This window comes from Hyla sarda, chromosome 7 (genome assembly GCF_029499605.1).
Source record: "Hyla sarda isolate aHylSar1 chromosome 7, aHylSar1.hap1, whole genome shotgun sequence".
Classification (NCBI taxonomy): Eukaryota; Metazoa; Chordata; class Amphibia; order Anura; family Hylidae; genus Hyla; species Hyla sarda.
This window is the reverse complement of record NC_079195.1, coordinates 8,867,062-8,895,016: the sequence shown is the minus strand read 5'-3', so window position 1 is coordinate 8,895,016 and position 27,955 is coordinate 8,867,062. Positions and strand designations below refer to the sequence as shown.

At 46.6% G+C, this 27,955-nt stretch overlaps 1 protein-coding gene across 1 annotated transcript; it reads right to left on the bottom strand.

The window, feature by feature from the left end:
* Positions 1–27,955, bottom strand: LOC130283078 (uncharacterized). The gene is made up of 3 exons (XM_056532268.1): positions 27,604–27,955; positions 26,752–26,938; positions 1–1,321 (listed from the first exon to the last, which is right to left on the bottom strand). The coding sequence occupies exons 1-3, from the start codon at positions 27,953–27,955 to the stop codon at positions 1–3; spliced, it is 1,860 nt and encodes a 619-aa protein (XP_056388243.1).

Here is a 27,955-nt window from a genome sequence, read left to right as displayed (position 1 = left end):
TTATGTGGTGGTGGGCTTGATGTGGCGGTGGGCTTGATGTAGCAGTGGGCTTGATGTGGCGGTGGGCTTGACGTGGCGGTGGGCTTGATGTGGCGGTGGGCTTAATGTGGCGGTGGGCTTGATGTGGCGGTGGGCTTGACGTGGCGGTGGGCTTAATGTGGCGGTGGGCTTAATGTGGCGGTGGGCTTGATGTAGCAGTGGGCTTGATGTGGCGGTGGGCTTGATGTGGCGGTGGGCTTGATGTGGCGGTGGGCTTAATGTGGCGGTGGGCTTGATGTAGCAGTGGGCTTGATGTGGCGGTGGGCTTGATGTGGCGGTGAGCTTGATGTGGCTGTGGGCTTGACGTGGCTGTGGGCTTGACGTGGCTGTGGGCTTGATGTGGCGGTGGGCTTGATGTGGCGGTGGGCTTGATGTAGCAGTGGGCTTGATGTGGCGGTGGGCTTGATGTGGCGGTGGGCTTAATGTGGCGTGGGCTTGATGTGGCGGTGGGCTTGATGTGGCGGTGGGCTTGACGTGGCAGTGGGCTTGACGTGGTGGTGGGCTTAATGTGGCGTGGGCTTGACGTGGCGGTGGGCTTGATGTGGCGGTGGGCTTGACGTGGCGGTGGGCTTGACGTGGCGGTGGGCTTGATGTGGCGGTGGGCTTGATGTGGCGGTGGGCTTGATGTGGCGGTGGGCTTAATGTGGCGTGGGCTTGACGTGGCAGTGGGCTTGACGTGGCGGTGGGCTTGATGTGGCGGTGGGCTTGATGTGGCGGTGGGCTTGACGTGGCGGTGGGCTTGACGTGGCGGTGGGCTTGACGTGGCGGTGGGCTTGACGTAGCGGTGGGCTTGACGTGGCGGTGGGCTTGATGTGGCGGTGGGCTTGACGTGGCGGTGGGCTTGACGTGGCGGTGGGCTTGACATGGCGGTGGGCTTGACATGGCGGTGGGCTTGACATGGCGGTGGGCTTGACGTGGCGGTGGGCTTGACATGGCGGTGGGCTTGACATGGCGGTGGGCTTGACGTGGCAGTGGGCTTGATGTGGCGGTGGGCTTGACGTGGTGGTGGGCTTGATGTGGCGGTGGGCTTGATGTGGCGGTGGGCTTGACGTAGCAGTGGGCTTGATGTGGCGGTGGGCTTGACGTGGTGGTGGGCTTGATGTGGCGGTGGGCTTGATGTGGCGGTGGGCTTGACGTAGCAGTGGGCTTGATGTAGCGGTGGGCTTGATGTGGCAGTGAGCTTGATGTAGCAGTGGGCTTGATGTGGCGGTGGGCTCGATGTGGCGGTGGGCTCGATGTGGCGGTGGGCTCGATGTAGCAGTGGGCTTGATGTGGCGGTGGGCTTTATGTGGTGGTGGGCTTGATGTAGCAGTGGGCTTGATGTGGCGGTGGGCTCGATGTGGCGGTGGGATCACACGTTTTGATCAAAATGTACAATAACAACCTGTTAGTTTTTGGAATGATGCTGAGAAGCCATAAGATCATTGTACACGTTGTGGATGTGCGGCCATGTTCTGTTTCTCTATATGGTCACACTACGGAATCTATGGCCGATGCTGACATTGTCCTCTCCATAGACGGCAATGTATACTGCTCCACCAAAAGCATAACCCAGATCATTCTTTCACAGTGCAACTTCAGCTGCTGAAATTCCGCAGTGTGTACATAGCCTAAATGCCCCACCAGGGGCTAGATACTGAATGATCCACTGAGCACCAGGGGCTAGATACTGAATGATCCACTGAGCACCAGGGACTTTATGCTGAATGATCCACTGACCACCAGGGACTGGATGCTGAATGATCCACTGACCACCAGGGACTGGATGCTGAATGATCCACTGACCACCAAGGACTGGATGCTGAATGATCCACTGACCACCAGGGACTGGATGCTGAATGATCCACTGACCACTAGGGACTAGATGCTGAATGATCCTCTGACCACCAGGGACAAGACACTAAATGATCCTCTGACCACCAGGGACTGGATACTGAATTATCCACTGACTACTAGGGACTGGATATTGAATGATCCATTGACCGCTGGGGACTAGATACTGAGTGATCCTCTGACCACCAGGGACTGGATATTGAATGGTCCACAGACCACCAGGGACTGGATACTGAATGATCCTCTGACCACCAGGGACTAGATACTGAATGTTCCTCTGACCACCAGGGACTAGATACTGAATGATCCTCGGACCACCAGGGACTAGATACTGAATGATCCTCTGACCACCAGGGACTAGATACTGAATGATCCTCTGACCACCAGGGACTAGATACTGAATGATCCTCAGACCACCAGGGACTGGATACTGAAAAATCCACTGATCACCACAGATTGGATATTGAATTATCCACTGACTACTAGGGACTGGATACTGAATGATACACTGACCACCAGGGACTAGATACTGAATGATACTCTGACCATCAGGGACTAGATGCCGAATTATCCTCTGACCACAAGAGACTAGACACTGATTGATCCACTGACCACTAGGGACTAGATACTGAATGCTCCTCAGACCACCATGGACTAGGATCCTCTGCCCACCAGGAACTAAATACTGAATGATTCACTGCCCACCAGAGACTAGATACTGAATGATCCTCTGACCACCAGGGGCTAGATACTGAGTGATCCTCTGACCACCAGGGACTAGATACTGAGTGATCCTCTGACCACCAGGGACTAGTATAGGCTAGATACTGAATGATCCTCTGACCACCAGGGACTAGATACTGAATGATCCTCTGACCACCAGGGACTAGATACTGAATGATCCTCTGACCACAAGGGACTAGATACTGAATGATTCACTGACCACCAGAGACTAGATACTGAATGATCCTCTGACCACCAGGGACTATATATATGGAATGATAATTTATAGAAACTGGACCTATGGGTGGAGGATTAATTTCCATAAATGATTTATTTACAATTGGTCACTGAGTGATCACTGAATCCCTGGTTTACCACCCACTATTAATTGAAACCTAAAACTTAACTTTTATTCTTGCCAAAAATAAGAGTTAAAATTTAATGGACATATCTCCAGCCAGTATTGATCTTTTGTATTGCCCGTCACTACATGCTAATTTGCTTATCTTGCTGTGGCTGCAGTCCACAACAATGTTCTGGAGTGTCCACTATAGATTAAAACCTGACACACATCACCCCCCCGACGTTTCACCACAAGCTGTGGCTTTATCAAGGACTAAAGAGTAAATCTAGACAACCAGGGACTAGATACTGAATGAACCTCTGACCACCAGGGACTAGATACTGAATAATCCTCTGACCACCAGGGACTAGATACTGAATGATCCACAGACCACCAGGGACTGGATACTTAATGATCCACAGACCACCAGGGACTGGATACTTAATGATTCACTGATCACCAGGGAGCAGATACTGAATGATCTTCTAACCACCAGGGACTAGATACTGAATGAACCTCTGACCACCAGGGACTAGATACTGAATAATCCTCTGACCACCAGGGACTAGATACTGAATAATCCTCTGACCACCAGGGACTAGATACTGCATAATCCTCTGACCACCAGGGACTAGATACTGCATAATCCTCTGACCACCAGGGACTAGATACTGAATGAACCTCTGACCACCAGGGAGAGAGCCTGCGGTATCTGCAGATTTTCAGGACTACATGATTGTCTGCTGACAGTGACTGGCGCCATAGTAACCTGCGCCACGAGGTGACACATATTGGGGCGGCTGCCAAGTGGTCGGAGATTATGATCAGGTTACAAGTGACAATAGAACAATCACACGGAAACATTTCATAAAGACGGGTCATGTGACTCTTCTGCAACAATTTTGTTTCTGTTACCGGCAGCGTGACATCTGGGGGGAGGGGACGGCGCGGTCATACGTGTAACATGTGAGAGGACGATCAGAAGGTGGTAATATTGGGAATGTGCAGCCCCATGTAAAAAGGGAATAAGATCACCAGACGAGTAGACGACGAGTTCTTAAATATTGGGAACATTTCACTGATAATATTCACTACACAGTGAGGACACGGTCACTTCTTACATTTTGTTACATTCCTCCTTGTTTCCCCCATTATTCTGCCTTCAATCCCCCATAATGACAAAGTGACCACAGAATGTTACAAATCTATAATCATTTATTAAATAGGAAAAAGTATAATCCTGCAGTGACATAAGTATTCATACCCTGTACACAGGATTTAGGTGAAGCCTCTTTGCCAGTGATTTCAGCCTCCAGTCTTTTTTACGGGCAGGAAATCATGGCGAGTCCCAGTGGTCGTACCGCGCGTGATCAGATGTTCATGCCCAATTCTGTGGATAGGGGATAAGTTGTTAAAGGGGTACTCCACTGCCCCAGCATTCAGAACATTTTGTCCCAAACGCTGGGTGCGGGTGGCGAGGGCCGTGACGTCATGGCCATGCCCCTTGTGACATCACACCATGAGCCCTCAATGCAAGTATATGGGAGGGGGCGTGGTGTGACATCACTAGGGGTCGTGGTCGTGATGTCACAACCCGAACACTGGGGCAGGTGAGTACCCCTTTAAGTACTAGAGTTCCCCTTTAAGTGCAGCAGAAATTTTTAATTCCCTTTTCCACATCTGCACCTCTAGACAATCCTGCCTCTGAGGTCTACAGGCAGTTCTTTCCTCCTCATGTCTTGGTGTTTGCTCTGATATACATTGTCAACTGTGAGACCTTATATAGACATGACTGTGTCTGAGCTCTACAGCAGTACTTTCCTCCTCGTGGCTTGGCGTTTGCTCTTATTTACAGCTGTGAGATCTTATATATACAGGGCTGTGTCTGAGCTCTACAGGCAGTTCTTTCCCCCCTCATGGCTTGGTGTTTGCTCTGATATACATTGTCAGCTGTGAGACCTTATATAGACAGGGCTGTGTCTGAGCTCTACAGGCAGTTCTTTCCCCCTCATGGCTTGGTGTTTGTTCTGATATACATTGTCAGTTGTGAGACCTTATATAGACAGGGTTGCGTCTGAGCTCTACAGGCAGTTCTTTCCCCCTCATGGCTTGGTGTTTTCCCTGATATACATTGTCAGCTGTGAGACCTTATATAGACAGGGCTGTGTCTGAGCTCTACAGGCAGTTCTTTCCCCCCTCATGGCTTGGTGTTTGCTCTGATTTACATTGTCAGCTGTGAGACCTTATATAGACAGGGCTGTGTCTGATCTCTACAGGCAGTTCTGTCCTCCTCATGGCTTGGTGTTTGCTCTGATATACATTGTCAGCTGTGAGACCTTATATAGACAGGGCTGTGTCTGAGCTCTACAGGCAGTTCTTTCCTCCTCATGTCTTGGTGTTTGCTCTGATCTACATTGTCAGCTGTGAGGCCTTATATGGACAGGGCTGTGTCTGAGCTCTACAGGCAGTTCTTTCCTCCTCATGTCTTGGTGTTTGCTCTGATCTACATTGTCAGCTGTGAGGCCTTATATAGACAGGGCTGTGTCTGAGCTCTACAGGCTGTTCTTTCCTCCTCATGGCTTGGTGTTTGCTCTGATATACATTGTCAGCTGTGAGATCTTATATAGACAGGGCTGTGTCTGAGCTCTACAGGCAGTTCTTTCCCCCTCGTGTCTTGGTGTTTGCTCTGATATACATTGTCAGCTGTGAGACCTTTATATAGACAAGGCTGTGTCTGAGCTCTACAGGCAGTTCTTTCCCCCTCGTGTCTTGGTGTTTGCTCTGATATACATTGTCAGCTGTGAGACCTTATATACACAGGGCTGTGTCTGATCTCTACAGGCAGTTCTGTCCTCCTCATGTCTTGGTGTTTGCTCTGATATACATTGTCAGCTGTGAGACCTTATATAGACAGGGCTGTGTCTGAGCTCTACAGGCAGTTCTTTCCCTCTCATGTCTTGGTGTTTGCTCTGATATACATTGTCAGCTGTGAGACCTTATATAGACATGGCTGTGTCTGATCTCTACAGGCAGTTCTTTCCACCTCATGGCTTGGTGTTTGCTCTGATATACATTGTCAGCTGTGAGACCTTATATAGACAGGGCTGTGTCTGAGCTCTACAGGCAGTTCTTTCCCCTCATGGCTTGGTGTTTGCTCTGATATACAGCTGTGAGACCTTATACAAACATCTTTAAGATAAACAAGAGAAATGGGGGGGAACCAGAGCTAAATATCACTGGTCATAGTAAAGGGTATGAATACTTATGCCCATGCCACATTTTATTGTTATGATTTTAATCAATTCTTTAAAAATGATAACATTTTATGATGGGGTATTGAGTGCAGTTTTTTTTTTTTTTTTTTTTTTTTTAGCCCAAGGCAACAACATAATGAAATGTTTCAAATGTCCCCAATGTGACAATAGGTGACTTTCTAATAGGAGCTAATGAGGCCCTCTAGTGCTCATAATGGGTAATGCAGCCAGAGACACGGAATAGCAGAGCTGAGCAGCGCCACATCTTTGAAAGGCAACAATCGGCCATAGAGTTCAACAAGGGAGGAAAAACCCTACAAAACAAAGCTCTTAAAGGGAAGGAGCGTCTCCATGACCCTGAGAGGTGCTCAGACCGGATCAGCATTCAAGTGTTTACATATGAGAAATCACTGTAGGTGGCGTCGCTCTTAGGCTATGATCACATGACGGGTTTTTCTGTTGGGGAAAAATTTCCCTTTTTATTTATTTTCCATTAATTAATGAATTAATTAATTAATTAATTAAATAATTAATTAATTATTTTATTTATTTATGTTGCAAGGAGTTAAGTTTGGAACCTGCATAAAAATCAGGGACAAAACCTCAAATGTGTGGTCTCCAAACTGCGGACCTCCAGCTGTTGCAAAACTACAACTCCCAGCATGCCTCTCCTTTTTTTCAGGAGTCTGGGAAAGTTGGGTGACAAGGTCTATGAAAACGGTAATAGCAGCCATATTGGTTGTTACTCCAATTTTCCCAGACAGGAATAAAGTAACCGGTGAGAATAGTGGATCGCCTATAGCAGTGGTCTCCAACCTGCGGACCTCCAGATGTTGCAAAACTACAACTCCCAGCATGCCCGGACAGCCGTTGGCTGTCCGGGCATGCTGGGAGTTGTAGTTTTGCAACATCTGGAGGTCCGCAGGTTGAAGACCACTGGCCTATAGACTTATAAAAAATAAAGTAAGTGAACCCATCCTTTGAGGAACAGCTGGAGGGTGCAGGACGGGGCGGGGCTCCAGACCTCCCTGAAGCATTTTGTACCAAATTAGAGCTAATTAATGGCTGGTGGGATCCTAAGCACTGGGGCTGCGCAGCCGGACCCCCGGGGGGCTCCCATTCACCACCCGGCCTCAGGGAGGATGAGCACAAAATAGACCCTTCCCCCCAAAAAAACAATGGCTGTGTCCATCATGTTTACCCATAGAGGGGGTCCTGGGCTTATTATTAGATTATTAACTCTCACCCCATCCCAGGGGTCAGCGCACAATTGGGAGCTGCAGTAATGGCAGGTTATGGGAGACCCCCACCCCCCTGCTTTTCCCATTTAAACCTCATTGTCTAGTGGTCTCTTCTCTTTGTTTAAGCCAATTAACCATTGTAGACTGATTACAGTAAGGGGGGGGGGGGGGCGTGTCCACGCTGCTCTCATATAGCACTGCACATCAGTGATGAAAGAGTTAAAGCTGAGTCCGTCCGTCCCCAACCTGTGGCTCCCCGGCTGTCGCTAAACTACAACTCCCATCATGCCATAAGGTTGTGAGGGTATGATGGGAGATTCCATACTGCATGTAAATGGAGATAGAACAAAGTAGTCCTCAAAATTCGGCCACAGAGACAGTCTCCGAACTGTGGACCTCCAGCTGTTGCAAAACTGCAACTCCCAGCATGGCCGGACAGCTGTTGGCCGAGCACACACTATTATCCTGCACAATACTGCAAAAGTCAGCAATCTAAAAAGCAGTGTTTACCAATCAGGGTGCCTCCAGCTGTTGCAAATCTACAACTCCCAGCATGTCTGTTGGCTGAGCATACACTATAATCCGCACCATGCTGTAAAAGTCAGTAATACTATAATTCTGCACAATACTGCAAAAGTCATTAAACTAAAAAGCAGTGTTTACCAACCAGGGTGCCTCCAGCTGTTGCAAATCTACAACTCCCAGCATGCCCGGACAGCTGTTGAAAAACTACAACTCCCAGCATGCCTGTTGGCTGAGCATACACTATCATCCGAGCATACACTATAATCCGCACCATGCTGTAAAAGTCAGTAATCTATAAGTCAGTGATTACCATCCAGAGTGCCTCCAGCTGTTGCAAAACTTCAACTCCCAGCATGCCCACACAGCCGTCACTATAATGCGCACCATACTTCAAAAGTCAGCAATCTATAAAGCAGTATTTACCAACCAGAGTGCCTCCAGCTGTTGCAAATCTACAACTCCCAGCATGCCTGTTGGCCAAGCATACACTATCATCCGAGCATACACTATAGTCCGCACCATGCTGTAAAAGTCAGTAATCTATAAAGCAGTGTTTACCAACCAGGGTGCCTCCAGCTGTTGAAAAACTACAATTCCCAGCATGCCTGTTGGCAAAGCATACACTATCATCCGAGCATACACTATAGTCCGCACCATGCTGTAAAAGTCAGTAATCTATAAAGCAGTGTTTACCAACCAGGGTGCCTCCAGCTGTTGCAAAACTTCAACTCCCAGCATGCCCGGACAGCCGTTGGCTGAGCATACACTATAATCTGCAACTTACTGCAAAAGTCATTAAAACGAAAAAGCAGTGTTTACCAGCAAGGGGGTCTCCAGCTGTTGCAAAACTACAACTCCCAGCATGCCCGTCGCCGAGCATACACTATAATCCGCACCATGCTGTAATAGTCAGTAATCTATAAAGCAGTGTTTCCCAACCGGGGTGCCTCCAGCTGTTGCTAAACTACAACTCCCAGCATGCCCGTCGCCGAGCATACACTATAATCCGCACCATGCTGTAATAGTCAGTAATCCATAAAGCAGTGTTTCCCAACCGGGGTGCCTCCAGCTGTTGCTAAACTACAACTCCCAGCATGCCCAGACAGCCAACGGCTGTCTGGGCATGCTGGGAGTAGTAGTTTTGCACCAACTAGAGGTCCACAGTTTGGAGACCACTCGGATAAACCAAATGTGTCACAATTTTTTGCATCAGATAATTTTTGCAACAATTTGTCAAATACTGACCCCTAGTGGACACTTGTGACAATGATCCCTGTTATTCACAAGTCCTATTCATTCCAGAAAGACATGGGTTAATGCATACCTGTCATTTAAAAAAAAAAACTTTTGATATGTCATAGAGACATATCTCGGAAATGCAAAAAGTCTGGGAAAGCTGGGTGACAACCAATATGGCGGCTATTATAGCTCTCAGAAAAGTCATCATCCAACTTTGCCAGAATCCTGCTACAATATTTTTAAAAAAGTGTTTGTATAAATGCAGAATACAGTAGAGCTGCCATTCAAAAGTCGGGGAAAGCTGGGTGACAGTCAATATGGCAGGCGGCTTTTGTAACTTTCATAGGAGTTGTGACCAAACTTTACCAGAGTCCTGCAGAAATCTGAAAAATTGCCAGAATCCTGCTACAATATTTTTTAAAAAAGTGTTCGTATAAATGCAGAAGTTAGCAGACCTGTCAATCAAATGTCTGGGAAAGCTGGGTGACAACCAATATGGCTGCTATCTTAGGTCACAGGAAAGTTGGCATCCAACTTTCCCAGAATCCAGCTGCAATAATTAAACTAAAGATAGTATAAATGCAGAATTTAGAAGAGCTGCCATTCGGAAGTCTCGGAAAGCTGGGTGACAATCAATATGGTGGCTATTATAGCTCTCAGAAAAGTAATCATCCAACTTTCCCAGAATCCTGATGCAATATAAAAAAAAAAAAAAAAAAAAAAGAGAGTTTAAATGAGGAATTAAAAAGAGCTGGTGGGCGACTTTTGTAACTATTGTAACTTTCATAGGAGTAGTGACCAAACTTTACCAGACTCCTGCAGCAATATGAAAAAGGGAGTATCAATGTAGAACTTAGCAGATCTGTCATTCAAATGTCTGGGAAAGCTGGGTGATAACCAATATGACTGCTATTGTAGCTCCCAGAAAAGTCGTCATCCAACTTTCCCAGAATCCTGCAGCAATACTAGAGCGAAAGAGTATAAATGCAGAGCTTGCCAAACCTGCCATTCTGGAATCTGTGAAAGCTGGGTGGCGACCAATATTGTGGCTGTTATAACTTTAATATATGAGAGTGGCCATTTGCTGACCGAGCATGCTGGGAGTTGTAGTTTTGCAACAGCTGGAGGGCCACAGTTTGGAGACAACCGCTCTAAGGAGAAAAGAATGCAACAGAAGGAAACATGCTTGCTCTCCACTGCCACCTCTTGCAAAACTACAACTCCCAGCATGCCCAGACAGCCGTTGGCTGTCCGGGCATGCTGGGAGTTGTAGTTTTGCCACAGCTGGAGGGCCACAGTTTGGAGACCACTGGGATAAATCAACAATGTCACAATTGTTTGCAACAGATAATATCAGACCTGAGATCCGACAATGTGTCAGAGACTGACCCCTAGTGGACACTTGTGACAATGATCCCTGTTAACTATCCATTCCAGGAAGACATGGGTTAATGCAAACCTGTTATTTAAAAAAAAAAAAAAAGCCTTTTGATATGTAGTAGAGATACATCTAGGACAAATGAAAAGTTTTTTTAATTATTTTTTTATGGACAAGTTACACTTTAAACTAATAGTGCCACAGAGTGTACACCACATAACGTCACATCATACACAAGTAAGTTGTTAGATACCAAAGTGAAAAAATATGATTGTAACCCCAAAACTATTTCTTTTCTTAATACTTATTTTAAAACTCTGACGTGTTTTTCACCTTCAGGCTTCAACAGGGGACATAGAACATATCATGCAAAACAAGCAAACCCCAACTGGATAACATGGTATAAAAAAAGCGGAGGCTCCATAGTGTGACCTCTCTTACAGTATAGACTCCATAGTGTGATTGATCTTACGGTATAGACTCCATAGTGTGACCGATCTTACAGTATAGACTCCATAGTGTGACCGATCTTACAGTATAGACTCCATAGTGTGACTGCTCTTACAGTATAGACTCCATAGTGTGACTGATCTTACAGTATAGACTCCATAGTGTGACCGATCTTACAGTATAGACTCCATAGTGTGACTGCTCTTACAGTATAGACTCCATAGTGTGACTGATCTTACAGTATAGACTCCATAGTGTGACTGATCTTACAGTATAGACTCCATAGTGTGATCTCTCTTACAGTATAGACTCCATAGTGTGACCGCTCTTACAGTATAGACTCCATAGTGTGACTGCTCTTACAGTATAGACTCCATAGTGTGACTGCTCTTATAGTATAGACTCCATAATGTGACCTCTTACAGTATAGACTCCATAGTGTGACTCCTCCTACAGTATAGACTCCATAGTGTGACCGCTCTTACAGTATAGACTCCATAGTGTGACCTCTCTTACAGTATAGACTCCATAGTGTGACTCCTCTTACAGTATAGACTCCATAGTGTGACGGCTCTTATAGTATAGACTCCATAGTGTGACTGCTCTTACAGTATAGACTCCATAGTGTGACTGATCTTACAGTATAGACTCCATAGTGTGACTGCTCTTACAGTATAGACTCCATAGTGTGACTCCTCTTACAGTATAGACTCCATAGTGTGACTGCTTTTTCAGTATAGACTCCATAGTGTGACTGCTCTTACAGTATAGACTCCATAGTGTGACCGCTCTTACAGTATAGACTCCATAGTGTGACTGCTCTTACAGTATAGACTCCATAGTGTGATCGCTCTTACAGTATAGACTCCATAGTGTGACCTCTCTTATAGTATAGACTCCATAATGTGACTGCTCTTACAGTATAGACTCCATAGTGTGACTGCTCTTACAGTATAGACTCCATAGTGTGACTGATCTTACAGTATAGACTCCATAGTGTGACTGCTCTTACAGTATAGACTCCATAGTGTGACTGCTCTTACAGTATAGACTCCATAGTGTGACCGCTCTTACAGTATAGACTCCATAGTGTGACTGCTCTTACAGTATAGACTCCATAGTGTGATCGCTCTTACAGTATAGACTCCATAGTGTGACCTCTCTTACAGTATAGACTCCATAGTGTGACCGCTCTTACAGTATAGAGTCCATAGTGTGACCGCTCTTACAGTATAGACTCCATAGTGTGACTGCTCTTACAGTATAGACTTCATAGTGTGACCGCTCTTACAGTATAGACTCCATAGTGTGACCACTCTTACAGTATGTACTCCATAGTGTGACCGCTCCTACAGTATAGACTCCATAGTGTGACCTCTCTTACAGTATAGACTCCATAGTGTGACTGCTTTTACAGTATAGACTCCATAGTGTGACCGCTCTTACAGTATAGACTCCATAGTGTGACTGCTCTTACAGTATAGACTCCATAGTGTGACCGATCTTACAGTATAGACTCCATAGTGTGACTGCTCCTACAATATAGACTCCATAGTGTGACCACTCTTACAGTATAGACTCCATAGTGTGACTGATCTTACAGTATAGACTCCATAGTGTGACTGCTCCTACAGTATAGACTCCATAGTGTGACCGCTCTTACAGTATAGACTCCATAGTGTGACCTCTCTTACAGTATAGACTCCATAGTCGGACTGATCTTACAGTATAGACTCCATAGTGTGACCGCTCTTACAGTATAGACTCCATAGTGTGACTGCTCTTACAGTATAGACTCCATAGTGTGACTGCTCTTATAGTATAGACTCCATAATGTGACCTCTTACAGTATAGACTCCATAGTGTGACTCCTCTTACAGTATAGACTCCATAGTGTGACCGCTCTTACAGTATAGACTCCATAGTGTGACCTCTCTTACAGTATAGACTCCATAGTGTGACTCCTCTTACAGTATAGACTCCATAGTGTGACCGCTCTTATAGTATAGACTCCATAGTGTGACTGCTCTTACAGTATAGACTCCATAGTGTGACTGATCTTACAGTATAGACTCCATAGTGTGACTGCTCTTACAGTACAGACTCCATAGTGTGACTCCTCTTACAGTATAGACTCCATAGTGTGACTGCTCTTACAGTATAGACTCCATAGTGTGACTGCTCTTACAGTATAGACTCAATAGTGTGACCGCTCTTACAGTATAGACTCCATAGTGTGACTGCTCTTACAGTATAGACTCCATAGTGTGATCGCTCTTACAGTATAGACTCCATAGTGTGACCTCTCTTACAGTATAGACTCCATAATGTGACTGCTTTTACAGTATAGACTCCATAGTGTGACTGCTCTTACAGTATAGACTCCATCGTGTGACTGCTCTTACATTATAGACTCCATAGTGTGACCGATCTTACAGTATAGACTCCATAGTGTGACTGCTCCTACAATATAGACTCCATAGTGTGACCACTCTTACAGTATAGACTCCATAGTGTGACTGATCTTACAGTATAGACTCCATAGTGTGACTGCTCCTACAGTATAGACTCCATAGTGTGACCGCTCTTACAGTATAGACTCCATAGTGTGACCTCTCTTACAGTATAGACTCCATAGTCGGACTGATCTTACAGTATAGACTCCATAGTGTGACCGCTCTTACAGTATAGACTCCATAGTGTGACTGATCTTACAGTATAGACTCCATAGTGTGACCTCTCTTACAGTATAGACTCCATAGTGTGACTGCTCATACAGCATAGACTCCATAGTGTGACTGCTCTTACAGTATAGACTCCATAGTGTGATCCCTCTTACAGTATAGACTCCATAGTGTGATCCCTCTTACAGTATAGACTCCACAGTGATAGCTCTTACAGTATAGACTCCATAGTGTGACAGCTCTTACAGTATAGACTCCATAGTGTGACTGCTCTTACAGTATAGACTCCATAGTGTGACTGATCTTACAGTATAGACTCCATAGTGTGACCGCTCTTACAGTATAGACTCCATAGTGTGACCGCTCTTACAGTATAGACTCCATAGCGTGACCGCTCTTACAGTATAGACTCCATAGTGTGACCTCTCTTACAGTATAGACTCCATAGTGTGACTTCTCTTACAGTATAGACTCCATAGTGTGACTGCTCTTATAGTAGAGACTCCATAGTGTGACTGCTCTTACAGCATAGACTCCATAGTGTGACTGCTTTTACTGTATAGACTCCATAGTGTGACTGCTCTTACAGTAGAGACTCCATAGTGTGACTGCTCTTACAGTATAGACTCCATAGTGTGACCCCTCTTACAGTATAGACTCCATAGTGTGACTGCTCTTACAGTATAGACTCCATAGTGTGACTGCTCTTACAGTAGAGACTCCATAGTGTGACCGCTCTTACAGCATAGACTCCATAGTGTGACCGCTCTTACAGTATAGACTCCATAGTGTGACAGCTCTTACAGTATAGACTCCATAGTGTGACTGCTCTTACAGTATAGACTCCATAGTGTGACCCCTCTTACAGTATAGACTCCATAGTGTGACTGCTCTTACAGTAGAGACTCCATAGTGTGACTGCTCTTACAGCATAGACTCCATAGTGTGACTGCTCTTACAGTATAGACTCCATAGTGTGACTGCTCTTACAGTAGAGACTCCATAGTGTGACTGCTCTTACAGTATAGACTCCATAGTGTGACCCCTCTTGCAGTATAGACTCCATAGTGTGACCGCTCTTACAGTATAGACTCCATAGTGTGACCGCTCTTACAGTATAGACTCCATAGTGTGACTGCTCTTACAGTATAGACTCCATAGTGTGACTGCTCTTACAGTAGAGACTCCATAGTGTGACCGCTCTTACAGCATAGACTCCATAGTGTGACAGCTCTTACAGTATAGACTCCATAGTGTGACAGCTCTTACAGTAGAGACTCCATAGTGTGACTGCTCTTACAGTATAGACTCCATAGTGTGACCCCTCTTACAGTATAGACTCCATAGTGTGACTGCTCTTACAGTATAGACTCCATTGTGTGACTGCTCTTACAGTATAGACTCCATAGTGTGACAGCTCTTACAGTATAGACTCCATAGTGTGACTGCTCTTACAGTAGAGACTCCATAGTGTGACCGCTCTTACAGTAAAGATTCCATAGTGTGACCGCTCTTACAGTATAGACTCCATAGTGTGACTGCTCTTACAGTAGAGACTCCATAGTGTGACCGCTCTTACAGTATAGACTCCATAGTGTGACTGATCTTACAGTATAGACTCCATAGTGTGACCTCTCTTACAGTATAGACTCCATAGTGTGACTGCTCATACAGTATAGACTCCATAGTGTGACTGATCTTACAGTATAGACTCCATAGTGTGATCCCTCTTAGAGTATAGACTCCATAGTGTGATCCCTCTTACAGTATAGACTCCACAGTGATATCTCTTACAGTATAGACTCCATAGTGTGACAGCTCTTACAGTATAGACTCCATAGTGTGACTGCTCTTACAGTATAGACTCCATAGTGTGACTGATCTTACAGTATAGACTCCATAGTGTGACCGCTCTTACAGTATAGACTCCATAGTGTTACCGCTCTTACAGTATAGACTCCATAGTGTGACCTCTCTTACAGTATAGACTCCATAGTGTGACTGCTCTTACAGTATAGACTCTCTAGTGTGACCTCTCTTACAGTATAGACTCCATGGTGTGATTGCTCTTACAGTATAGACTCTCTAGTCAGACTGCTCTTACAGTATAGACTCCACAGTGTGACCGCTCTTACAGTAGAGACTCCATAGTGTGACTGCTCTTACAGTATAGACTCCATAGTGTGACCTCTCTTACAGTATAGACTCCATAATGTGACCGCTCTTACAGTATAGACTCCATAGTGTGACGGCTCTTACAGTAGAGACTCCACAGTGTGACTGTTCTTACAGTATAGACTCCACAGTGTGACAGCTCTTACAGTATATACTCCATAGTGTGACCACTCTTACAGTATAGACTCCATAGTGTGACCTCTCTTACAGTATAGACTCCATAGTGTGACCTCTCTTACAGTATAGACTCCATAGTGTGACCGCTCTTACAGTATAGACTCCATAGTGTGACCGCTCTTACAGTATAGACTCCATAGTGTGACCTCTCTTACTGTATAGACTCCATAGTGTGACTGCTCTTACAGTATAGACTCCATAGTGTGACTGATCTTACAGTATAGACTCCATAGTGTGACCGCTCTTACAGTAGAGACTCCATAGTGTGACCGCTCTTACAGTATAGACTCCATAGTGTGACCTCTCTTACAGTATAGACTCCATAGTGTGACCGCTCTTACAGTAGAGACTCCATAGTGTGACTGCTCTTACAGTATAGACTTTCTAGTGTGACTGCTCTTACAGTATAGACTCCATAGTGTGACCGCTCTTACAGTATAGACTCCATAGTTTGACTGCTCTTACAGTATAGACTCCATAGTGTGACTGCTCTTACAGTAGAGACTCCATAGTGTGACCGCTCTTACAGTATAGACTCCATAGTGTGACCGCTCTTACAGCATTGACTCCATAGTGTGACTGCTCTTACAGGTAAGACGCCATAGTGTGACTGATCTTACAGTATAGACTCCTTAGTGTGACTGATCTTACAGCATTGACTCCATAGTGTGACTGCTCTTACAGGTAAGACGCCATAGTGTGACTGATCTTACAGTATAGACTCCATAGTGTGACTGATCTTACAGTATAGACTCCTTAGTGTGACTGCTCTTACAGTAGAGACTCCATAGTGTGACTGCTCCTACAGTATAGACTCCATAGTGTGACTGCTCTTACAGTATAGACTCCATAGTGTGACTGCTCTTACAGTATAGACTCCATAATGTGACCGCTCTTACAGTATAGACTCCATAGTGTGACTGATCTTACAGTATAGACTCCATAGTGTGACTGCTCTTACAGTAGAGACTCCATAGTGTGACTGCTCTTACAGTATAGACTCCATAGTGTGACTGCTCTTACAGTAGAGACTCCATAGTGTGACTGCTCTTACAGTATAGACTCCATAATGTGACCGCTCTTACAGTATAGACTCCATAGTGTGACTGCTCTTACTGTATAGACTCCATAGTGTGACTTCTCTTACAGTAAAGACTCCATAGTGTGACTGATCTTACAGTATACACTCCATAGTGTGACTGGTCTTACAGTATAGACTCCATAGTGTGACTGCTCTTACAGTAGAGACTCCATAGTGTGACTGCTCTTACAGTATAGACTCCATAGTGTGACTGCTCTTACAGTAGAGACTCCATAGTGTGACCTCTCTTACAGTATAGACTCCATAGTGTGACCGCTCTTACAGTAGAGACTCCATAGTGTGACTGCTCTTACAGTATAGACTCCATAGTGTGACTGCTCTTACAGTAGAGACTCCATAGTGAGACTGCTCTTACAGTATGGACTCCATAGTGTTACCGCTCTTACAGTAGAGACTCCATAGTGTGACTGCTCTTACAGTATAGACTCCATAGTGTGACCGCTCTTACAGTATAGACTCCATAGTGTGACCGCTCTTACAGTATAGACTCCATAGTGTGACTGCTCTTACAGTAGAGACTCCATAGTGTGACTGCTCTTACAGTATAGACTCCATAGTGTGACCTCTCTTACAGTATAGACTCCATAGTGTGACTGTTCTTACAGTATAGACTCCATAGTGTGACATCTCTTACAGTATAGACTCCATAGTGTGACTGCTCTTACAGTATAGACTCCATAGTGTGACTGCTCTTACAGTATATACTCCATAGTGTGATCGCTCTTACAGTAGAGACTCCATAGTGTGACTGCTCTTACAGTATAGACTCCATAGTGTTACTGCTCTTACAGTAGAGACTCCATAGTGTGACTGCTCTTACAGTATAGACTCCATAGTGTGACCGCTCTTACAGTATAGACTCCATAGTGTGACTGCTCTTGGTATTTTTTGGGGGGTTAGTTAAAATGTATAAGCATTGTATGGTGGGTAATAGGAGGGGCTCGGGGTATTATATGACCCCCCCCCCCCCCATCAATGACGACTTGTAATTAGAGGACCCCCAATCTAGATGAGGAGAATGGAGCCGCCCCCTGGATAAACATGTGGTTTCGGGGTGTGAGATACAGGGTAGATGCAGGGCAGATGTAATGGCCCAAAAGGCAGATGGTATTAACCCCTTCTTTTCGTGACGCCAGGGTGTGGTTTAGCCTTAACCACCCAAAGGTAATACCGCTGATCCTGGGTCAGGCAGGAGCAATGAAGACACCAACGGCAGATCAATGATAACAGCAGCTTTACTGAGGGTAGACAGATGACACAGTCTTTACAGTACAGCCAAATATCCCAGGGAGGGGACCAGTGACACAGGGGGACCCCGCAGGCTTGCTGGGACTTGCAGTAGTTAGACTGACTTTATTGCAGGCCACGGTGACTACAGATGGACTTGACAGAGATGGTGACTGACAATAAGATGACTTGACTGACTGATGACCGACTTGTGGCTGCAGAACTTTAGGCTTGAGGCCTCCAATACTCTGGACACAGACACCGAGACGACTGCACTGGACCTCAGTATACAGCAGAAGAGAGATTGCAGCCCCTCCCCTGGTTATATAGGGGGCTGTTCAAGGAGACCATAGGTCACTAGGGGGGGGTCACCTAGTCACTGGAGCCCTATGGGTAACAATCATGTGGTACAAACATTAACCCCTTAACGACGCAGGATGTATATTTACGTCCTGCGCCGACTACCGCGATATGGAGCGGGGTCACGCTGCGACCCCGCATCACATCGCGTCCGTCCCGGCGCTCATCAACGGCCGGGACCTGCGGCTAATACCACACATCGCCGAACGCGGCAATGTGCGGTATTAACCCTTTAGACCGCCGTTTCTAAAGTGAAAGTGAAACTATCCCGGCTAGTCAGTCGGGCTGTTCGGGACCGCCGCTGTGAAATCGTGGCGTCCCGAACAGCTTGCAGGACACCGGGAGGGCCCTTACCTGCCTCCTCGGTGTCCGATCGACGAATGACTACTCCGTGCCTGAGATCCAGGCAGGAGCAGTCAAGCGCCGATAACACTGATCACAGGCGTGTTAATACACGCCAGTGATCAGCATGAGAGATCAGTGTGTGCAGTGTTATAGGTTCCTATGGGATAACAATGATCAGTAGAAGAGATCAGTGTGTGCAGTGCTATAGGTCCCTATGGGATAACAATGATCAGTGTGTGCAGTGCTATAGGTCCCTATGGGATAACAATGATCAGTGTGTGCAGTGTTATAGGTCCCTATGGGATAACAATCATCAGTATAAGAGATCAGTGTGTGCAGTGTTATAGGTCCCTATGGGATAACAATCATCAGTATAAGAGATCAGTGTGTGCAGTGTTATAGGTTCCTATGGGATAACAATGATCAGTAGAAGAGATCAGTGTGTGCAGTGCTATAGGTCCCTATGGGATAACAATGATCAGTGTGTGCAGTGCTATAGGTCCCTATGGGATAACAATGATCAGTGTGTGCAGTGTTATAGGTCCCTATGGGATAACAATCATCAGTATAAGAGATCAGTGTGTGCAGTGTTATAGGTCCCTATGGGACCTATAACACTGCAAAAAAAAAAAGTGTTAATAAAGGTCATTTAACCCCTTCCCTAATAAAAGTTTGAATCACCCCCCTTTTCCCATAAAAAAGTAAAACAGTGTAAATAAAAATAAACATATGTGGTATCGCCGCATACGTAAATGTCCGAACTATAAAAATATATCATTAATTAAACCGCACAGTCAATGGCGTACGCACAAAAAAATTCCAAAGTAAAAAAAAAGCGTATTTTGGTCACTTTTTATACCATTAAAAAATGAATAAAAAGCGATCAAAAAGTCTGATCAAAACAAAAATTGTACCGATAAAAACTTCAGATCACGCCGCAAAAAATGAGTCCTCATACCGCCCCGTACGTGGAAAAATAAAAAAGTTATAGGGGTCAGAAGATGACATTTTTAAACGTATATATTTTCCTTCAAGTAGTTATGATTTTTTCCAGAAGTGCAACAAAATCAAACCTATATAAGTAGGGGATCATTTTAACCGTATGTGTTACGCCGAGCGCTCCGGGTCCCCGCTCCTCCCCGGAGCGCTCGCAGCGTTCTCTCATTCGCAGCGCCCCGGTCAGACCTGCTGACCGGGTGCGCTGCGATATTACTCCCAGCCAGGATGCGATTCGCGATGCGGGACGCGCCCGCTCGCGATGCACATCTCGGCTCCCGTACCTGACCCGTTCCCCGTCTGTGTTGTCCCGGCGCGCGCACTGATTGGCGCAGCAGGCCTAATCAGTATCCTCACCTGTGCACTCCCTATGTATACCTCACTTCCCCTGAACTCCCTCGCCGGATCTTGTTGCCATTGTGCCAGTGAAAGCGTTTCCTTGTGTGTTCCTAGCCTGTGTTCCAGACCTCCTGCCGTTGCCCCTGACTACGATCCTTGCTGCCTGCCCTGACCTTCTGCTACGTCCGACCTTGCTCTTGTCTACTCCCTTGTACCGCGCCTATCTTCAGCAGTCAGAGAGGTTGAGCTGTTGCCGGTGGATAGGACCTGGTTGCTACCATCCCGCTTTGCGGCGGGCTCTGGTGAATACCAGTAGCAACTTAGAACCGGTCCACCAACACGGTCCACGCCAATCCCTCTCTGGCACAGAGGATCCACCTCCAGCCAGCCGAATCGTGACAGTAGATCCGGCCATGGATCCCGCTGAGGTCCTGCTGCCAGTTGTCGCCGACCTCACCACGGTGGTCACCCAGCAGTCGCAACAGATAGCGCAACAAGGCCACCAGCTGTCTCAACTGATCGTGATGCTACAGCAGCTACTACCACAGCTTCAGCAATCATCTCCTCCGCCAGCTCCTGCACCTCCTCCGCAGCGAGTGGCCGCTTCCAGCCTCCGATTATCCTTGCCGGATAAATTTGATGGGGACTCTAAGTTTTGCCGTGGTTTTCTTTCGCAATGTTCCCTGCATTTGGAGATGATATCGGACCAGTTTCCAACTGAAAGGTCTAAGGTGGCTTTCGTAGTCAGCCTTCTGTCTGGGAAAGCCCTGTCATGGGCCACACCGCTCTGGGACCGCAATGACCCTGTCACTGCCTCTGTACACTCCTTCTTCACGGAGATTCGAAGTGTCTTTGAGGAACCTGCCCGATCCTCTTCTGCCGAGACTGCCCTGCTGAACCTGGTCCAGGGTAATTCTTCTGTTGGCGAGTACGCCATCCAATTTCGTACTCTTGCCTCCGAATTATCCTGGAATAACGAGGCCCTCTGCGCGACCTTTAAAAAAGGCCTATCCAGTAACATTAAAGATGTGCTGGCCGCACGAGAAATTCCTGCTAACCTGCATGAACTTATTCATCTTGCCACCCGCATTGACATGCGTTTTTCCGAAAGGCGTCAGGAGCTCCGCCAGGATATGGACTTTGTTCGCACGAGGCGGTTTCTCTCCCCGGCTCCTCTCTCCTCTGGTCCTCTGCAATCCGTTCCTGTGCCTCCCGCCGTGGAGGCTATGCAAGTTGACCGGTCTCGCTTGACACCTCAAGAGAGGACACGACGCCGCATGGAGAACCTTTGCCTGTACTGTGCCGGTACCGAACATTTCTTGAAAGATTGTCCTATCCGTCCTCCTCGCCAGGAAAGACGTACGCTGACTCCGCACAAAGGTGAGACAGTTCTTGATGTGAACTCTGCTTCTCCACGTCTTATTGTGCCTGTGCGGATTTCTTCTTCTACCTTCTCCTTCTCAGCTATGGCCTTCTTGGATTCCGGATCTGCAGGAAATTTTATTTTGGCCTCTCTCAACAACAGGTTCAACATCTCGGTGACCAGTCTCGCCAGACCCCTCTACATCAATTCTGTTAACAATGAAAGATTGGACTGTACTGTGCGTTACCGCACGGAACCTCTCCTAATGTGCATCGGACCCCATCACGAAAAAATTGAATTTTTGGTCCTCTCTAATTGCACTTCAGAAATTCTTCTTGGATTACCGTGGCTTCAATGCCATTCCCCAACCCTTGATTGGACCACAGGGGAAATCAAGAACTGGGGTACTTCTTGCCACAAGGACTGTCTTAAGCCTGCTCCCAGTACTCACAGTCAAGACCCTGTAGTTCCCCCGGTATCTGGTCTTCCCAAGGCCTATCTGGATTATGCTGATGTTTTTTGCAAAAAACAAGCAGAGACTTTGCCTCCTCACAGGCCTTATGACTGCCCTATTGACCTCCTCCCGGGTACTACTACACCCCGGGGCAGAATCTATCCTCTGTCTGCTCCGGAAACTCAAGCCATGTCGGAGTACATCCAGGAGAACTTAAAAAAGGGGTTTATCCGCAAGTCCTCCTCTCCTGCCGGAGCTGGATTTTTTTTTGTCTCCAAAAAAGACGGCTCCCTACGCCCTTGCATTGATTACCGCAGACTTAATAAAATCACTGTAAAAAAACGCTACCCCCTACCTCTTATCTCGGAACTCTTTGACCACCTACGAGGCGCCCACATCTTTACCAAATTGGATTTAAGAGGTGCTTATAATCTCATCCGCATCAGGGAGGAGGACGAATGGAAGACTGCATTTAACACCAGAGATGGACACTTTGAGTATCCGGTTATGGCCTTTGGCCTTTGCAACGCCCCTGCCATCTTCCAAGACTTTGTAAATGAAATTTTTCGTGATCTTCTACATACCTGTGTTGTGGTTTACCTGGACGATATTGTGATTTTTTTCTGCCAACTTAGAAGAACACCGCCAGCATGTCCGCATGGTTCTTCAGAGACTTCGGGACAATCAACTTTATGCCAAAATGGAAAAATGTCTCTTTGAATGTCAATCTCTTCCTTTCCTAGGATACTTGGTCTCTGGCCAGGGACTACAAATGGACCCAGATAAACTATCTGCCGTATTGGATTGGCCACGCCCCTCCGGACTCCGTGCTATCCAACGTTTTTTGGGGTTTGCCAATTATTACAGACAATTTATTCCACACTTTACCACTATTGTGGCTCCTATCGTGGCTCTAACCAAGAAAAACGCCAATCCTAAGTCCTGGTCTCCTCAAGCGGAAGACACATTTAAACATCTCAAGTCTGCCTTTTCTTCTGCTCCCGTACTCTCCAGACCTGACCCATCTAAACCCTTCCTATTGGAGGTAGACGCCTCCTCGGTGGGAGCTGGAGCAGTCCTTCTACAAAAAAATTCTTCCGGGCATGCTGTTACTTGTGGTTTTTTTTCTAGGACCTTCTCTCCGGTGGAGAAAAACTACTCCATTGGTGATCGAGAATTACTGGCCATAAAATTGTCGCTTGAGGAATGGAGGCACCTGCTGGAGGGATCCAAATATCCAGTTATTATATGCACTGACCACAAGAATCTCTCTTATCTCCAGTCTGCCCAACGGCTGAACCCTCGCCAGGCTAGGTGGTCGTTGTTCTTTGCCCGTTTTAACTTTGAAATCCATTTTCGCCCTGCTGAAAAGAACATTAGGGTCGATGCCCTCTCTCGTTCTTCAGATGCCTCTGAAGTGGAAGCCTCTCCGCAACACATCATTCCTCCGGACTGTCTGATCTCCACTTCTCCAGCTTCCATCAGACAAACTCCTCCAGGGAAGACCTTCGTTTCTCCACGCCAACGCCTCGGGATTCTCAAATGGGGACACTCCTCCCACCTCGCAGGCCATGCTGGCATCAAAAAGTCCATTCAACTCATCTCTCGATTTTATTGGTGGCCTACTCTGGAGACTGATGTTGTTGATTTCGTGCGGGCTTGTACTGTCTGTGCCTGGGATAAGACTCCTCGCCAGAAGCCTGCTGGTCTCCTTCATCCTCTGCCTGTTCCTGAACAACCTTGGTCACAGATTGGTATGGACTTTATTACTGACTTGCCTTTATCCTGTGGCAACACAGTTGTTTGGGTGGTCGTTGATCGATTCTCCAAGATGGCACATTTTATCCCTCTTCCAGGCCTTCCTTCGGCGCCTCAGTTGGCAAAGCAATTTTTTATACACATTTTTCGCCTTCACGGGCTGCCCACGCATATCGTCTCGGATAGAGGCGTTCAATTTGTGTCTAAATTCTGGAGGGCCCTCTGTAAGCAGCTCAAGATCAAATTAAACTTCTCTTCTTCTTATCATCCCCAATCCAATGGGCAAGTAGAAAGAATTAATCAGGTCCTGGGTGACTATTTGCAACATTTTGTTTCCTCCCGCCAGGATGACTGGGCAGATCTTCTACCATGGGCCGAATTCTCATACAACTTCAGAGTCTCCGAATCTTCTGCTAAATCCCCATTTTTCGTGGTGTACGGCCGTCACCCTCTTCCTCCCCTCCCTACTCCCTTGCCCTCTGGTTTGCCCGCTGTGGATGAGGTGACTCGTGATCTTTCCACCAAATGGAAAGAAACCCAAAATTCTCTTTTACAGGCTTCATCCCGGATGAAAAAATTTGCTGATAAGAAAAGAAGAACTCCCCCCATTTTTGCTCCCGGAGACAAGGTATGGCTCTCCGCTAAGTATGTCCGCTTTCGTGTCCCCAGTTATAAACTGGGACCACGCTATCTTGGTCCTTTCAAAATCAAGTGCCAGATCAACCCTGTCTCTTACAAACTCCTTCTTCCTCCTTCTCTCTGTATTCCCAATGCCTTCCATGTCTCTCTCCTTAAACCACTCATCCTTAACCGCTTCTCTCCCAAAGTTGTTTCTCCCACTCCAGTTTCCGGTTCATCTGACGTCTTTTCGGTGAAGGAGATTCTAGCATCCAAGACGGTCAGAGGTAAAAGATTCTTCTTGGTTGACGGGGAGAATTGCGGCCCTGAGGAGAGATCCTGGGAACCTGAGGACAACATCCTGGACAAAAGTCTTATCCTCAGGTTCTCAGGCTCCAAGAAGAGGGGGAGACCCAAGGGGGGGGGGGGGGGTACTGTTACGCCGAACGCCCCGGGTCCCCGCTCCTCCCCGGAGCGCTCGCAGCGTTCTCTCATTCGCAGCGCTGCGATATTACTTCCAGCCGGGATGCGATTCGCGATGCGGGACTCCCGTACCTGACCCGTTCCCCGTCTGTATTGTCCCAGCGCGTGCGCCCCCGCTCCTTAGGGCGCGCGCGCGCCGGGTCTCTGCGATTTAAAGGGCCACTGCGCCACTGATTGGCGCAGCAGGCCTAATCAGTATCCTCACCTGTGCACTCCCTACTTATACCTCACTTCCCCTGCACTCCCTCGCCGGATCTTGTTGCCATTGTGCCAGTGAAAGCGTTTCCTTGTGTGTTCCTAGCCTGTGTTCCAGACCTCCTGCCGTTGCCCCTGACTACGATCCTTGCTGCCTGCCCTTACCTTCAGCTACGTCCGACCTTGCTTTTGTCTACTCCCTTTGTACCGCGCTTATCTCAGCAGTCAGAGAGGTTGAGCCGTTGCCGGTGGATACGACCTGGTTGCTACCGCCGCTGCAAGACCATCCCGCTTTGCGGCGGGCTCTGGTGAATACCAGTAGCAACTTAGAACCGGTCCACCGACACGGTCCACGCCAATCCCTCTCTGGCACAGAGGATCCACCTCAGCTAGCCGAATCGTGACAGTATGGACCTACAGAATAAAGAAAAGGTGTAATTTTTACCGAAATATGCACTGCATAGAAACGGAAGCCCCCAAAATTACAAAATGATGTTTTTCCTTCGATTTTGTCGCACAATGATTTTTTCTCTGTTGCGCCGTGAATTTTTCGGTAAAATGACTAATGTCACTGCAAAGTAGAATTGGTGACGCAAAAAATAAGCCATAATATGGATTTTTTGGTGGAAAATTGAAAGAGTTATGATTTTTAAAAGGTAAGGAGGAAAAAACGAAAGTGCAAAAACTGAAAAACCCGGAGTCCTTAAGGGGTTAAAGCAACAGTACATTAAAGTGCAACTGTCATGAGATTTTAGCCCCCAGACTACAACAATGTTGTTACAGACGTCCATAACGTGAGTGTAACCATTTACCGCTTTTCCTCCTTCTTTTATAACTTATAAAATACATTTATCCAGCAGTCAGGCACAGTCGGATAGGCGTGGCTTGGGGTTTGCAAAGCCCCGCCACCGCCACGCCTACCCTTTCCTTTCAGTGCTGGGATCGCTGTGTAGTAAGACACAGCGCATCAACAGCGCATGCGCCTCTCCTGACATGCACGTGCCATCCGCCCTGCATTGACTGAGCGAGCACTCGCTCCCACTGCCTATGCGCTCACTGAGCAGGTGCAGTACTAGAGGAAGGGAGGGGCACATGCACTGCGTCTTACTACACAGCGGTCCCAGCACTGAAAGGAGAGGATATGCGTGGCGGCGGCGGGGCTTTGCGAACCCCAAGCCACACCTATCCAACTGTGCCTGACCGCTGGATAAATGTATTTTATAAGTCATAAAAGAAGGAGGAAAAGCGATAAAGGTATGGTTACACTCACGTTATGGACATCTGTAACAACATTGTAGTAGTCTGGGGGGCTAAAAACTCATGACAGTTGCACTTTAAAAGAGGCAAACCTATATACATAATGAAGGTATGCTGCAGGGGAGCCCTGGGGACATGCAGGGACTCTGCCTGACAGGGTAGGAGGACAGTACGGGGCCACATCATCCCATACTGGTACATCACAAACTCCCCCACTTGAATAAAGTCGCCCTCGACTCCCAGTCCGGCAGGGCGGAGGAGCGAAATGGCCACAGGGGCTACGTGCAATCCTGGAGCATTGCACTTAACATTCATTTCCAGGCTGAACCTTTGTATGACCAATGAAAATAAAGAGTTATTGTATAATGTCCATACACGCTCTGAAGACATAAACTTTTATGACTATTTTAGGAACATAATCCAACAACCACAAAAAAAAACCCTTATCAGGGAAGGCAAATTATAAATCACAAACTCAAGTGCCAAACGGCACACAAAAGCCAAATAACCCCCAATAAAATGTAACTTTTAATAATAACTACTAAAAGGACATAAGGTTAAATATTTTAGGAACCTGATTCGATAACATTACATTTGACTAACACACTTTATGCAACTGTTGACACAATATAAGACGGATTGGGCTGCCGGAGGCTTTTTACCTAATACCTTGACTACTGGGGTCCTTTGGCATAGCACACTTATCCCCAGAACACTAGATATATAATTTAGACTAGAAATTTCTAGACATTTGTTACCTTTGACTGTTTGATACGTGCATAGCAGGTTACAGGAATACCTTCTGGCCAGGAAAGTATCCTGAGCACGAGGACTCAAGAGAAAATACATTAGACATATGACAATTTATAGAGACATTTGTGTGGACTCTTTTATGGTTAGTGCTATAGCACTAGTGAAATGACGGATATGTGTACATGAATATATGTATATATATATATATATATATATATATATATATATATATATAAATATATATATATATATATATGTACTCAGCGACTCTATATCTGATACTAACGGTTACTTGACACATAATCTTTGAATCTTGCTGGCAGTTGGCCCTGTGTAGACCTTTGGGACCTACGCAGCACCACTTCTTGTGAACCAGGAACACTTCCCTCTTCGGGAGCCCTTTTCATGATTGGAGTTGTAGGGGATTCTTGGTGATCAAATTCCAAAGTTGGAGCTGGTTCTGGACTATGAGGACTCGGGCTGGCTAGAAGAGACACTGGAGACCTGGAAACCGGGGTGTAGATTGGTGCCAATGGTGACAGAACTGGAGCTGGTGGGGTGACTAGGGTTGGTTGCACCAGCCCCTGGGATGGCACAATACAGAAGACTGCAGGTTGGCTGGGAGAGAACATGGGGACATGCAT